Source organism: Lonchura striata, chromosome 3 (genome assembly GCF_050655825.1).
Source record: "Lonchura striata isolate lonStrDom1 chromosome 3, ASM5065582v1, whole genome shotgun sequence".
In the NCBI taxonomy this organism is placed as follows: domain Eukaryota; kingdom Metazoa; phylum Chordata; class Aves; order Passeriformes; family Estrildidae; genus Lonchura; species Lonchura striata.
This window is the reverse complement of record NC_140705.1, coordinates 69,786,716-69,801,366: the sequence shown is the minus strand read 5'-3', so window position 1 is coordinate 69,801,366 and position 14,651 is coordinate 69,786,716. Positions and strand designations below refer to the sequence as shown.

Genomic DNA, 14,651 nt, shown 5'->3' with positions numbered 1-14,651 from the left:
GGCAAAGTGTCCTGGAGTTTGAAAAAAGTAAGAACAAATTATCTCTGGTTCTTTGCTTTTACAGGTTATTTGTAGCAGAATTGCTCAAATTATGCTACTAAATACCTTCTAAAATAAGATGGAGATGTTTTCCAGAATTCATAAAAACTTTTCTCTCAAACTTCTCTGTATAGCAACTTTAGGCTAGCTGTTCAGGGAGAGGAAGAGTAAGAAACTAGAGTTAAACCTATCTGCCATTTTCTGAATTGATTTTATGTTTTCTGAAATCACTAGGGTGCATAATTTTTCCCTTTACTGTTTTGAAGAGGTTAAGACTTTTTCACATCACAAATGCAGCTGTTATTAAATGTTTGAAATGCAGAATCTTGTACAGTTACCAAGAGAATTCAAAATTACATTCTTACAGTATTACTATTGTCTTCGGTAGTTTTGGGAGAGAAGAGAAATGAATTTTCAGTAGATTTGAGCTTCAATGTAACTTCCTTTGAAAATACAGTTCCAAGATGCCCACTGATGACAGTGAAACTTGGAATTTTTTCTGTCAGTAGCACTGTGCCAATTACTGCTCACCTACTGTGGTGTACCAAAACTAAAAAACCTGATGTGTTCTGCATCTCAGTCTCCTCCTCCTGACACTCCCACTTGTAGAACTTACAGTCCCATATTAGCTTCCACATCTCCAGTGTCCCTGATGGGCTAAGCCTGACTGTCCCAATGTGCCTATCTCCAGTGCTGGGTGACTTGGGCACCTCCTGTAGCATGCTGCATATGCTGTAATTGGTTTGACATTGCTTGTACTGCCTGGCTAGCTGCTAAGCTGCTGGTGGCTGGTGTCTCTGAGGTCTGAAGGGGAGTGGATATTTTTCCTGGCAGAACTAACTGCAGTTCCTCTGCCGGAAGGCAACCGATTTTCATAAAATCCATAGGAACCACGTCTTTGAGAGTGTGGCATCACTTTGATAACTGTCAATCGGGTAGAATAGTGAGCCAGAAGTTATTTAGCATTTTAAAATCTGTAGGCTGTAGTTTTCCATGCTGTCTTTGTATAGGAAGTGAAGGTACTTAAATGCTTTACATTGTTCTTCATTACTTAAAATCACATAAAGTTAGAAATTATGCCAGGTGTACCATGTTCCTATCCCATCTCTGAGAGACGGAGCCCTGCCTTGTGCTTTGCTGTAAAAATAATTTTGCTTCATTGCAGCATTAAGAACTGGTCATACGTTCTGAAGCATCTGGAAGCATATATGCAGGAAGGAGCACTGGTTTTTATAACCTTTTTAACTAAGTATTCTTAAAAAAAAAAACCCACAGAAAACCAAAATCAAACCATCTCCATGCAAATACCAGTAGGATTGCAAAATTTCTTTCATTTGGGAAGCAACATGAGTTTTGAAGGTTGTGGTTTACTTAAAGTTAGCATGCCACTGAATTCCAGGAAGTTTTTCTTTTGAATGTCCTTATGTCACATGAAAGAGTTCTGTGTTTCATGAAACATTGCTCCCAGTAATTTTTTTTTTTTTTCATTATTTCATGTGTGCTCAGACTATGTAGGCAGGGATTCTATTTTTTGAGAGGCCCTGAAGGTTAGCTGGATTCTGTGGGAGCATCAAATGCTTAGCAGCCTTGAGCTAGAGTATTATTTTTTCCAGTTCATTAAAGTCAGTGCTATTTGTTATACCTGTTTTAATATTCACTTGATATATATGCTTGTTGCATATGAGTATGTTGTGTTGTTTGTGTCCAGAAAGATGCTGGAATTCAAGAGAGAACAATTTTGAGTAATTGGTTGCTCCGACTGTCTCGATCCACCATAGAAATAACTAAAGTGTTAATAATTATAGTGTTAAACTGTTGTAGAGGCCTAATTTCCAGTTGAAGGATGTGTTTCAGCATTTAAAAATAACATTCAGGAACATTATGATTTTAGTACAATATCCAGCAAATGAAATTTTGTGAACTACAGCTCTATAACACAATATTTGTACAGTCTAAGCTTTCAGAGGAGGAATAATATCCAGCAGTTATTTTCTTTGTAGATGAAGACTTAACTGTAGTAGCCATTTATTTCACCTCAATTACTGTCTTCTAAATTTGCTTCTGTTTGATGTTTTTCTGTGTTTCAAGTCTGGACATTAACAGGTGAGAAAGATTACTCATTAATTTAGAACAAAGTCCCTCAAACTTAACAAGGCTGAAGTATATTTACATGTAGTGCTTTATGCTGAAAACAAGACTGTAGGCTGAAACACTAGCTATATGTAATTTGATTAATTAAAACCTCATGAACTTTTAATACCCTTATTTATAACTCATTTTTAATTCAGACTTTAATTTTAATGTTTTCCCAACTACGTCCATCTGACAGCTGTAGAGAGTTGTTTTTATTTGGTGTTGAGACTGCATCTCTAACAGGTTGGATTATTTAGTCCAGAGTAATATTACTTTGATCTAACTTGGTTTTTCATGTCTTCTGCTCTCTGTCTTTGTTTTGTCATTGTAAAACACCAAGTGATCTGGTTTCTAACTTTTGGAAGATTGGTTTGTGGGTGGTTTGTGTGTTTGTTTTTTTTTTTTTTGTTTGTTTTTGGGTTTGGTTTTTTTTTTGTTGTTGTTGTTTATTTGGGTTGTGGGGTTTTTTTGTTTGTTTGGGGGTTTTTTTGGTTGTTTTTTTTTTTTTTAATCTGCTTTGGTATACTTATTCCTAGCAGGTTTCTTCAGGACTTTCATTTGCACCAGGGTTTCTGGTGACCTCTTCATGGAGAATGTGGAGAGTCACATTCTAGTCTGTATGTTGTGTTTGTTGTGTCACTGTTTTTAATGATAAAGAGTTCTGTTTTGGGGTAGCATTATAAATTTAAGTGTAGGACTTTGGATAAGAGTGTTTTTAATATTTGTGTCTTAAAGAAGACTTCAAGCATTATTTGGGTCAATTTTTTTTTTAATAGCTAGTGCCCTAAAGATATGTTCATATATCTCTGAAAATTATACTGAGCAAGCAACCCATTTCCACAAAGGTCAATGAAAAACCAGACAGCTAAACACCTCCCATTAGCTGTTAAAATATTTATACAATTTTGTTAATTCCCCTAAACAGTGAAAAATAAGTTTAACTGCTGACCATAACACTTGTTAAATGAGGTATTGTACTTAAATAAACAGACTGCAAAGTGTGGTTGGGATTTAACCATTGGTGTTGTTATCCAAGCATTAGAAGAAATTGAGATATCAATTGAGTTGTCAGTTACAGATAATTCCTCCATCCTCATTGGAGCTGCAGGGACAGGACATGTCTTTGGACCTTCTTAGCAAATATTAAAAGTTCCATGAAAATGTTCTGCAACCTCAAAAGAATAGAGAAGTAACACATCACTGAACTGTATTTGGATATTGAATGCTGCTTTGTGGTTTCTTTGACCTTAGAAGAGAATGGCTTTTTGTTTGCAATCTGTAAGTTTTCTTACCACTGAGTATGAACTTTCTCCTAAACTTGCTTCAGTGTTTCAAGTTCTGAAACAGGCTGACCTTGTACGATAAACATTTGCAAGGAGCGGTTGCAGCCTAGGGTAATTTCTGTAATTTCTGACCTTGAAATTTATTTCTAATTATTTATTAAAATTTAAGGCATTGAAATTTGTTTCGATGATTTTCAGTAATAATTCTTCTAAAAATGCAGATATTTTTCTTTTTATTTTTAACCTTGGGTTTTTTTTTGTTTATTAGAAGCAAAATTATGGCATTTAAGTAAATATAAAAACATATTATATTCAGACACAAACAGATAAATACCAAATTACTTGGCTGTCTATATTCACAGTACAAAAATAACAACTAGTGTAATGTACATTCCTGGATTGACAGCTTTAAACTACATTTCATCATTTTTACCTTGCTTGACCATGTTACTAATAGCCTACCCCAGTCCAGTCACTGCAAATAAGTGGATGTTGAAATTTTAAGCCTCTTACTGCATGTTAAATTCATGGTTTAAATATGGCAAGTTGGAAAAATTGCATATTTGTATAATGTCACGACAGAAGTATTCTTCCTTCTTGGAACTTCTTGCCAGCTTTAACTTTTTTTATGTAGGATAGGGGTCATAGCTCCAGTTAAATCAGTCCTAGACATGCCAATGTTGGCTACATAATCATTCTTTGTTCTCTTCATAGTGACTAAAATCTGTGTTTTGGCAGGTGTACTATTAACTCAGAGCTGATAAGTCGGCCCTCCCTCTCAGAAATGTAGGAGTAAATGCTTCATTGCTGTGGTTTATTATGGGACAAGTTAACCCTTGGAACTGTTTATATTTAGTTCTAAATGTTCAGCCAGTTTTGTGATTTTCTTTTCTATTAGGATTAGATGCCACTGTTCTGCCTGAAGTCAATTGCTTTTATTTCCTCCTGTATTATGTAGAAAGGAAAAATATTGTACTTTTTAACTTGTTGCTTAGTGTTACACTATTGAGACAATCAGCCTTCCCTTTCATTTCTCTTCTCAAGAACACAGCACTGTCAAATTTGCAGAGTTCTCATTTCAAAATAAATGTTCTCACTTTGCTGTTCTTGAAAATGCACAGTCCTGAGAGGGTAATGAAGAAAACTGCAAGGATGGAATGCAGGAATTCTACCCCACAGAATCTATTTTGATGGGATTTTTTTTCCTCCCAAGTTTTTTATTAAAAAAAAAAAAAAAAGTAGACTCAAAAATTGTCTTTTTTTTTTTTCCTGCTTTGTTTGGTAGGTAACATGTCATTTGGCTTTTTTTAATTTTTTGTTAAAACCAAGACTCTTTCAAATATTCTTTATAAAAGAAACTGACAACCTAAAAATTCTTAATAAAGTGTAATCTATTAAGATTCCTCATAGAAATTGTGTTAAGGGTTTCATGTTAACTGATGAGATTCTAACAGAACTCAAGGACTAAACCTGACTAGGTATCTACAACCAGAATTTGGATTCATAGCAGTTGGCATCTTCAAAGGGACCCAGGAGGTTTTTTTGTTTTTGGTTTATTTAATGGTTGGGTTCTTTCCAATAGTAGATTTCATCAAAGGGGATTTTATAATGGAAAAAAAAAAGCATAGCAAAGCTGGATCCTATATTTAAATCTCTGACTAAAACTAGATGTAAAAGGGTTGACCTGTTTCTATTGCTTGACTTCCCACTTGTTGCAACAGGTGCCACTTGGGTTCCTCGGGCAGCTATAGCTGCATGAGGAGGCTTCCCCACCCACCTCCAGGCAGCTTCTCCCCCTCCCACCTGTCAGCAGAATCTACACAACTCAGTCTCTGCCTGTGTGGTCAGTACATCAGGTTAAAACTTTGGAGAGACTCAGCAGGAAACTAGTCTAAGCTGGTTTATTTGCAGGCTTCATTTTCTGCTGAGATGGTTGAGTCTCCCAAGACTACCCAGCTGCTAGACTCAGTCTGGGGGCAAAAAGCTGTAGAGGGTAAGGGGCTATAAATGAAGAGGAGGTTAAGGTAAGTGTTTCAGTGGCAACAGACTCTTTTACTGTGTAGGTTGTGACATCAGACTGCACCTCTTTACTTAAGCTTTGCTAGTAAGTCACCTTTAAACATAGAATGTATTTTTAATTTTTTAGGTATGTATCTATGTATTTCTGTTAAACTTTATTTCATTTTGATGTGACCTTTTTTTTTTTATTAAATGTTCGAATTTCAACACATCAAATGCACCTGGAGACAGATTACAAAAACTAAAGCAACAAGGAAGTTTATAATTGCGGAGTGTAATGTGTTATGATCAGGAAAAGTATGCCAACTACTTCTGTGTACTCAGAGGCTGTGTATTCTTCTGATTAGCTTGAAATATCAAACTGCATCGAGTCATGTTCTATTGACTTCAGAAATATAACTATAAATCCAAGCCAAATTTGAATGAAATATTCATAGCTTCAAAACAAAATATTGAAAAGGTGATTTGACTAATGGTAGATAACTTAAATTGTTAGTTCTGAAGGAAGGTAACCTCAGTCAGCTCTTGCCCCTGGATGCCATTTGTGAGATTATAATCATCTGCATTGCCTGTTAAGTTCTGTATATTGTATGACATATATTGATGTGGGGAATGGCCAAGTCTTAAATTTGGGTTAGGCAGGAAATTAATATTTTCTTCAAGTTTCTCCTGGAGTAAACAGTACCTGATAGGTTATGTATTGTCAAAAACTTTTTTATGCAGTTTCAAATAAGTGAGGAAGTTCCTGGTAGATAGAACACAACTGAGTGTTTTGAGCTTTAAAGCTAAGTTTCAGTAGCGATTGATCTCCATGTAATTGTGAAATTACGGAGAAATTGCTTTAATGAGGTTGTTTTTTCTTAAATTTAGTTTTTAAATAGGAGAGTTAAATTCAATATTTTACTAAAGAGAACTTGAGAATGTTTGGTGTCCAGTCTGATTTTGATTTTTTGCTGATGTAGTATCCAAATCCTAAATTTTTCAGAATTTACTGCTGATCTAGTGTTTAAATTATGGTTGTTTGAATGTTTAATTATAAATGCTTGTTACCTCTAGTACTTCCTCTTACAACACAATAAAAATTTCTGTTTTGCATTACAGACCTATCTGAAGAGCAAGTGAAGCACAAATGGCATGCAGTAAAGTAACTTGCAGCATCTGTAGTCTGTGCCAATAACTTGTTAAAACTGCTTCTTTCTCTCAAGTTTCCATTTGCCAAAAGTTGCTTTAATAATAGTTATTAAATAAGTGAAGGGGAAGCAAAAAATGGTGATGCAAGGTGTGTTGGAGCTGTTGAAATCTCTTTTCCCTTTTCCTCTCTTTCCTTCTCCCTCCATTTTCTTCAGAAGGCAGGTAGCTCCTAGTTATTCTTATCCTTTGTGCTTTTCTTTTGCCACATATCCTACAGTGGGCTGTGCTTTTCTTATGAGGTTAGTGTGTATTTGTCAGTTCATGATGTCGAGGACTTCTTGTGTCAAGTCTTGTCTTGTTTTGGCTTTCCAACTGGGAACACTTTGTTCAGGATTTTTTTTTTTTTTTTCAGTATATGTTGGCTCCTTTGAGGTACATTTCTTGGGTTGTTGGTTGTTTTGGATTTTTTTTTTTAAGCTGGATATTTTTAGACAAATGCATTTAAGTACAAACTGTTCCTTTCAGTTAAGTGTGAAAATTAAGAACTGGTTGTATTCCTGCTGTTAAATTACATAGATAATAGAAGAGCACAGTATCCATAGACTAAAAAAGTCTCCTGTAAGTGTAATCAGTGTTTAAAGGATAAAATTCCCTTGGTGGTGGTGACCTCTGATCTTAATCTGGTGAGCCCATCACAATCTGACAGATAGTAGCTACAGAGATAGCAGAAACCATCCTGAGAGCCATGGGAGAAAAGGAGGGTATTTAAGAAGCAGTGATGCATAGGAAAAAGTATAATCTTTTGTATATACAGAAGAGTTTCTAATCAGTTAATGTTCTCAGTGAGATATTTAATTTGTGGTTTGCACTGTGATGCTTAATCTACAGTTTAAAATCTGGATATGGCTTCTATAAGCAATTGAAATTTTAATTTCCAATTACAATTGGAGCCAAATAACAGTTCCAAATTATGGAGGTGGGTCTCTTAATATGGACAAGGTATTGTGTTTCATTAACTGAATACATAACATTTAATAAGGTTTTTTTCTGCCTGTTAGTCTCCAGGTAAAGATGCAGGGTCACCCTGCTGGTTTTGTTGCATGTTGATTTAGTGAACTACCAGGAACCAGAATTGCTTGCAAACAGTTGGAGAGGGAACTGACTGAGTGCAGGGGGAACAGAGACAGTAGCAGCATTGTCTGGACAATCTCTATTTGCAAGTTGAGTTGTGCAGCATACCAACATTCTTCCCTTTATAGTGTTCTCGAAGAATGACTTTATCAGTGGTGGTAAATGTAGTGGATATATAGGCATTCTTACCTATAATCATAGTAACTTAAATAGCTGTGGTATTAAATAGCTTATATTTGCAAAGCTCATGATAGTCACCTGTTTAGCAAACTGTAGATAAAGTAGCAAGGAATGGTTGGTAGCAATTGACTATCTTGGGAAAATAAGGTTGCTTAATGTATTATTTTTAGTACTAACAAAATAGGTAATATGAAGGGGGGTATAATAGAAAGTACAAAGATGATAGGGGGGTTAGAATGGACTTCAATATTTCAGGATCTTTTTTTTTTTAAGTTTAAGTATTAGAAGGGAATTTGAATTCAGCACATTTGAACTACTGAAAAGGTGTTCAATCCTTTACTTTGGCTTCTCTCAGAATATCTTCTTAATTCTTAATTGTTCATGCAATAAAACTGACTTTAATTATATGAAGTCTTTGGATTTAAAAAAAAATTCAACTGAAATGTTGTCTTAAACGGGGGCTTTGGCTAGATAAGTTTGGAGAATTACCATCTATATGTACTTAGAAACAAAAATAAAACTAACACCGTAGGGAATAACCCACAATAAAAATGTAGCACTGAAGAGTTTAGTTCTAGGTATACATTTCCTAGATGTCCTGACTAAAATGTCTGTCCAGGCCTCCCTCAGGCTTGCTGTAAATGCTGTTCCCTTAATTATATGAATTTTAACAAAAAAGAGAGATGCTGAGGCAGGAATGTGAGTCTTTTATTTAGAATTATGCTTTAAACAAAGTGCTTGCAATTTAAATTAGTACTTCTACTTTTTCTCTAGGCTTTCAGCTTAGTCTTGAAAATAGCACTGGGGGTGTCATTCTGTACTTGAGTTTACCAGATGTGCACCCCCGGGAGTCTGATTTGTCTAAATGTGCTCTGTTCTATTATTTCTGGCTTATTGGTCTATATGTAGGCTCTTGCTTGATTTTTCCTTTTCCCCAATAAAATTTCAACCCAAGCTCAAAAGCACAGAGAATGCAGTTCTTGTTCAATTCTGGCCAGACTTGGTCTGCTACTTTATGTATATTTCGGCTTTTGCTCACATTAAAAGGAGCTTTATTACCAGTGTGGAGAGTTTGGAGATGGGACTGATGGGATGGGAATGGTACAGGAAAAGGAGTGGCAACTGGGAGCATTTGAGGAGGATTTTCCTGGGACCCATGCCTCCTTTTCAAGCACAATTTCTGTGCTTTTCTCAACTAAGAACACTTTGCATGGAAACAGTTGTGTGGCAGATGATTGTTGCTGGGTCTGCTCTAATTAGAGGAACACAGACTTAGGAAGTACTGGCAAGCTCCATGGCAAAGAGTTAGATTTTGGTTTCTAAAAGTATGCAAAACATCTTACCTGCATACTGTTACACCATGAAATATTTGCATTGTGCCATAAGATCAGTAGAAAAATATTCCAACTGTAACAATGATAGTGCAGAAAGCAAGAAAGATTAATGGCAATACTATTTCAGGGACCATTAGGTTTAACAGGAATGTGTGTTGGATCTTGAGACTTTTTTTTGAGGAGTGAACTCTGCTTTACACTGCAGAGGAGGTCTGAAATGGGGATGGGAGAAAAGAAGCAATAAAATTCCCTACCCTGCTAACTCCAGATCTAGAACTTGAGTTTAATCAGAAGTGTACCTGTAAGATCCGGACCAGCCAGAGTACCTAGGAAAATATTTTGTTTATAAGAGCACCAGTGCTGTAGGTCTGCATTCTATTGTTAATTATGGGTAACTTCTGTTCTCATAACTTCTCTGAACCTTTGTTTAGCCTAGCAAAAAGGACAAGCTCTTCCCATTTTTATTGATATAAAATACATTACTGGATCCTAACTATTCTATCTTCTATGTCTGCTTTATTTCCTGTTGTTTGACATGGACGTGCAGGTTTAGTCATTCAATATTTCATATGAGGTGTTACGCTTCGTAAAATTCTATTGATACCTCCCTGTTTCTACTCAACTAAGTCTTCTTTATTGTCTTGTAGAATTGAATGAGCTACTTGCACAGCTGCATGTAGCTTGCTGGTTTTCTGTTAGCCAGAATAGCCAGGCATTTCTTCTTCCTTCATCTCTTCTTTATAGCTATAGATTTTACGATTGATCTTATGAAAATCTGCATATTTTTTAGGATGATGGTCTATTCTTTCTTAGAGTGGGCACTACCTTCTGACTGTGCTTCCCAGGGAGCTGGTGGAGTCACCATCTCTGCAGATATTCCAGAAATGAATGGATGTGGTACTTAGTGCTAAGGTTTAGTTGACATGGTGCTGTTTGGTCAAAGGTTGGACCTGATGATCTTGGAGATGTTTTTCCAACCTTTATGATTCTAGAATATCTTATCTACCACTTTTAATACCAGTTTACTGCATAGCACTTTATTTTTCTCTCTGACTTACCTGGCTTTTATCTTTAATTTTTTTATTTATATTTCAAGAATTATTGAAAATAACATATCTTTGTTGCCCTGCTGTAAATATTTCTGGGCATGTGCTGTCTCATATATTCAAGGAGTGCCTGTTATTTGTCACCCAAGCCTTTGCTCTGTGATGTTAACAGATTTGCTTTCTCCTTGATCTCATTGCTGAAAGGTAGAGTCACAAGGAGAGATGTAATAACTCAGAATTTAGTTGAAAATGGTGTTGCAGGTAGAAATCATATGCAACCTTAGACTACTTGATCATTTTTTTATATCTGGCTGGAATGTTTTGGTAAGGATCCAAGATAGAGTTTTACATTTGGACCAAACTTAATCACCTTCAATTTTGAATCATTCAGAAACATTGTATGTGGTTTTGCTTATGTAAAAATAAATAAGGTGTTAGATAAATATCCTTATCCTATGTCTTACTTACTTGTTAATAAGTGAGCACATAGGATTTTCCTGCATTTCTGCATACCTAATCTAATCTATGGGTGTTGGTGGGTTTTGTTTTCAAGTAGTCTTTGCACATCTAAATATTTTGAAAAGGCTGTTCTTGCCAGGAGCAAAGCTAGAATGTAAGTATGAACTTGATTCTTCTTGGAAAATAAAAAGTCTGAAAAATATTGAAGTAAACCCAAAAGTGTTAAACTGACTAAAGTGTTAAACTTAACATTGCATGTATATTGGAGCCAGAAAAGATAATCTAAAGGTTTGTAAAAGAAACAAGGGGGATGCTGAGTAAACAGGGCAAACTGTGGTGGTTTTAAAATAGCTTCTCCCAGGTTAGCAGCCAGCAAGGGCCAGGAAGCTATGGAAGAGGCAGAAGGATGCTATAGTAAAGGTTGCTAGGCTACTCCAAGGTAAGCTGTTTTACAGAGTGCTACTCAGCTATGCTGAGCATTTTTACTGCCCAGCTGCTAAGTAATGTGTGTGAGGTATTGTTTGCCTGGCTACCAACCGGAAAGGGAAGTTTGAACTGCTAAGAAATGATGTCCCTTTGAAGGATGAAACTTGGTCACATGCCAGTTATTACCTTTTGCAAGACTGACTGTTTTTGGTTTCGGTCACATTGACTGACAAGGAATGTCAGGAATTCTGCTGAACATGTTTGAAATGGAACAGCAAACAATAGGTCTTTGATTCAAGTATAAAAGTATAAAGACTTGGATGAATTTAACCTGTTCTGGTGGTTCTTATTGGTAAGCTCTTGCTTTGTCTGTACCATTTTGGCCTTCATTTCTCTTGCTCTGTTAAGAAGCTTATTGAAAATGGAATGTGGGTTCTTTTCCTTTTATCTGGATTTGATGTAATTTTTGAAATATTTGTAAGAGTTAATCTCTACCAGTAAGAATTATTTCTTTCAATTGCAAGTGCTGGGTCATCTGTTTTTCTTCTGTAAGGGAGGGTAAGTCTTTGTCTGCTTTTTTGTTAATGGGTTTCCTGTACTGTGTTTTGCTCTACATACAGCTGGAAACTGCACATTTATGTTTCTTACATGTAATTTAATTTTTGGTCTTTGTCCCAGGAGAAAATTTCAATAGAAAGTTAGAACTGACAGTTGCTCTCAAACATTGACAGAGGAACTGAATATGGAATTTCAACTATGGTGTGTTAAAATGATTCCTTTCCATCTGTTGTCTCCCTCCTTGTGAGCTCTGACACAATTACCCAGTTCTCTTCTTGCAACACTGTTTCCTGAAGAGGTGCTACAACTCTGTCAATGATGTCTCGTTGAACAAGTCAGGCACTGTAGGATGCAACAGCATAAAAAGGATAACTTACTCTTTAACATTCCTGAAGGTGCAGTGTGTTTAACATAAAAGGGACTGGATCCAAGTCCAGTGGCCTGTTGCCAGCTGGGGACACCAAAGGCAAACTAATTTCCCTGGCACATAGTTTCCCAACTTTGTTCTGATTTGTGGTCCAGGGATTTCATGAAAATAAACTAAAAATAAACTTTTTAATTTAAATTCCCTATATTAAGTTCTGTGAATTTGTAGAGATGCTTTTTAAATCTATGTTAAATAATAATATTCACATACCATGCCAAGAATTCCAAAGTTCAGAATCTTGTTACAAAGTTCACCTATGTGTTATGTGAACGACTGGCACATGTTTGAATCTCATCTGCTAGTTTTACCCAATGGTGTCCATTTCTTGTAGTGAGAAACTTTGAACAGTTTTTACAGGTTTTTTTTTAGTTGTCTTCATTAACGAGGTATTGTTATATAGATTTTTGTTTGTAAATGTTTCTTTTCCTAGGGGAAGGCTAGGAAAAGGCTTCCTTCTATCAACCATTCCTTGTAGCTATGGTTATTTTGTTTCGAGTACCCTGCTTGTGTCCTTCCCCACACCTCTTTCAGTTGTTACATGCTTTTGAAGATGAGTAGGGGCCAGGATGGAGTGTGCTATTAAGAATGGATTTTATACGGTGACATAATGCTACTTTGTTTTATCAGTCTTTTATAAGAATTCTTTACATTTATTTTTGGTTTACTACTGCTGCTGTTTTTATTATTCCAGAATCTGGTTGCAAAGTGGATGATTTTCTGACAGTCTGTCATCATCTGGGATATTAGGATTCTGGGCTTTCCTAAATTATCTAATTTATTTTCCATCTCCAGTGTATTTCTTGTACTAATTTAACATATGCTCCTACAGTTGCATAAAAAGCTCATGACACTGTAGATATTTCTTGGTTCTAGAGCTTGGAATAACTTAAAATTATCAAAAAACATTTTCATGCAGATAAAAATTGCAATAATATTTTTGCAACACTAAAAGTATACAATTATCTGTGCAATACAAGTTGTATGTGAAATTAGTAACAGAAATGTATTTTTTTATTGCCATTGCATTAATTTACAAACTCTATCTTTTGCAGTTTTATTGCTAGAGAAGATGGAGCATGATGACATTTGTAATAAAACTCTGAAGATTACAGACTTTGGTCTGGCTAGAGAGTGGCACAGAACGACTAAAATGAGTGCAGCAGGAACTTATGCATGGATGGCTCCAGAAGTTATCAAGTCCTCCATGTTTTCTAAAGGAAGTGATATTTGGAGGTAAGAAGTTATTCTGCTGAAGACTATGTTCAGTGCAACTGTGTTGAGGGTTTGGACAGAATTTTTTTTTGGTGGTTTGCTAGGTTATTGCCTCTGCATATGGCTAGTTTAGCTCTTCTAAGAAACAAATGCATTTTAAAGTATCTACTTCAGTTGTTATACCTTTTTTTATCCATTACTTACAAACTAGGGGAGGAGGAGGGAAAATAAAGAATATTTTTTTAAAGCAAACCCTCATTAAGAGAAGCCATTAAAATATTTGTTGGTTAATATACCCAAGTGTTTCTCTGGAGTCTTAATGTAAATAACTTTGTGCTCTTGATACATAAATTTATGACTGATCTCATTTTGGTGGTTTTATTTTATATTTAATATTTGGAAACTCTCAGTCTGTTTAAAAATGGGACCAGTCAATTACTGCCTTATATGCCTGATAAATAATAGTAAGGTGCAAACTAGAACTTTGCCAAGTGTTAACTTGAATTAGTGCTGTTTTTAGGAGTCTGGAATGTGATTGTGTGTAAAAGTTAATGCTAGGTTAAAGCTTCTACATTTACAGAGATTTTGCTTCCAGTAGCTGGATTAAGGAGAGTGTATTCAGCACAAATTTGTTTTAACTTGCTCTCTAATTTTAAAGATGGGAAATGCCCTGTGTTAAATTTGTGAATTTCTCGTTTAAGATGTTATTGTGGATAATATAAATAATATGACTCTCACTACAGATGCTATTTTTGAGTGGTGTAGTGTGGGATAAATGTACTGTAGAAAGGTAATTTAAACTTTAGTTTTAATTTAGTTCTGTTTTGTGAGTGCAGAAAAGCAGTGATTGCACAATAGGCTCTAAAAGCTGCTGTGCCCCACCTTGAAAAGTCTGCATTTCATTTCTTTTTGATACATTTGCTCTGAAGGGTGCAAGATAGCTATTTGGGGAAGGAGAGGAGGACTTTAATCTGTTTTCTCCTGTTGCTTTATGCATGTTCTGTATTGTATAATTCTTAAATAGGGTTCTGTTTTGCTTAAATGCATGATATTCTACAGCATGAAGTAATACTTTTGGTATTCTTGTGATGATTCTGTATCTGCACTGCTGTTTTATGACACTCATTTGTCTTCTTGTCTCTAGAACCAATTTTATTTACGTTAGTCTCAGTTGATGCCCAGTTGGGAAGCATCTTTGGCCTCATTCTTTTTTTTTTCCATTCTTTCTTACTTTTTTCTTAAATTTTTTTTTCTTTTGCGGGATGGAGGTTGG

The 14,651-nt window shown here is 35.5% G+C and overlaps 1 protein-coding gene across 3 annotated transcripts in view; it reads left to right on the top strand.

Annotated features, from left to right (window-relative positions):
• The window catches only part of MAP3K21 (mitogen-activated protein kinase kinase kinase 21), a 40,240-nt gene that overhangs the window by 4,865 nt on the left and 20,724 nt on the right, over nt 1-14,651 (top strand). For all 3 annotated transcript variants that reach the window (XM_085575427.1, XM_021527112.4, XM_085575428.1), the window contains exon 2: nt 13,219-13,399. In XM_085575427.1, coding sequence (XP_085431553.1) covers nt 13,219-13,399 — 181 coding nt within the window. The remainder of the gene's footprint in view (nt 1-13,218; nt 13,400-14,651) is intronic.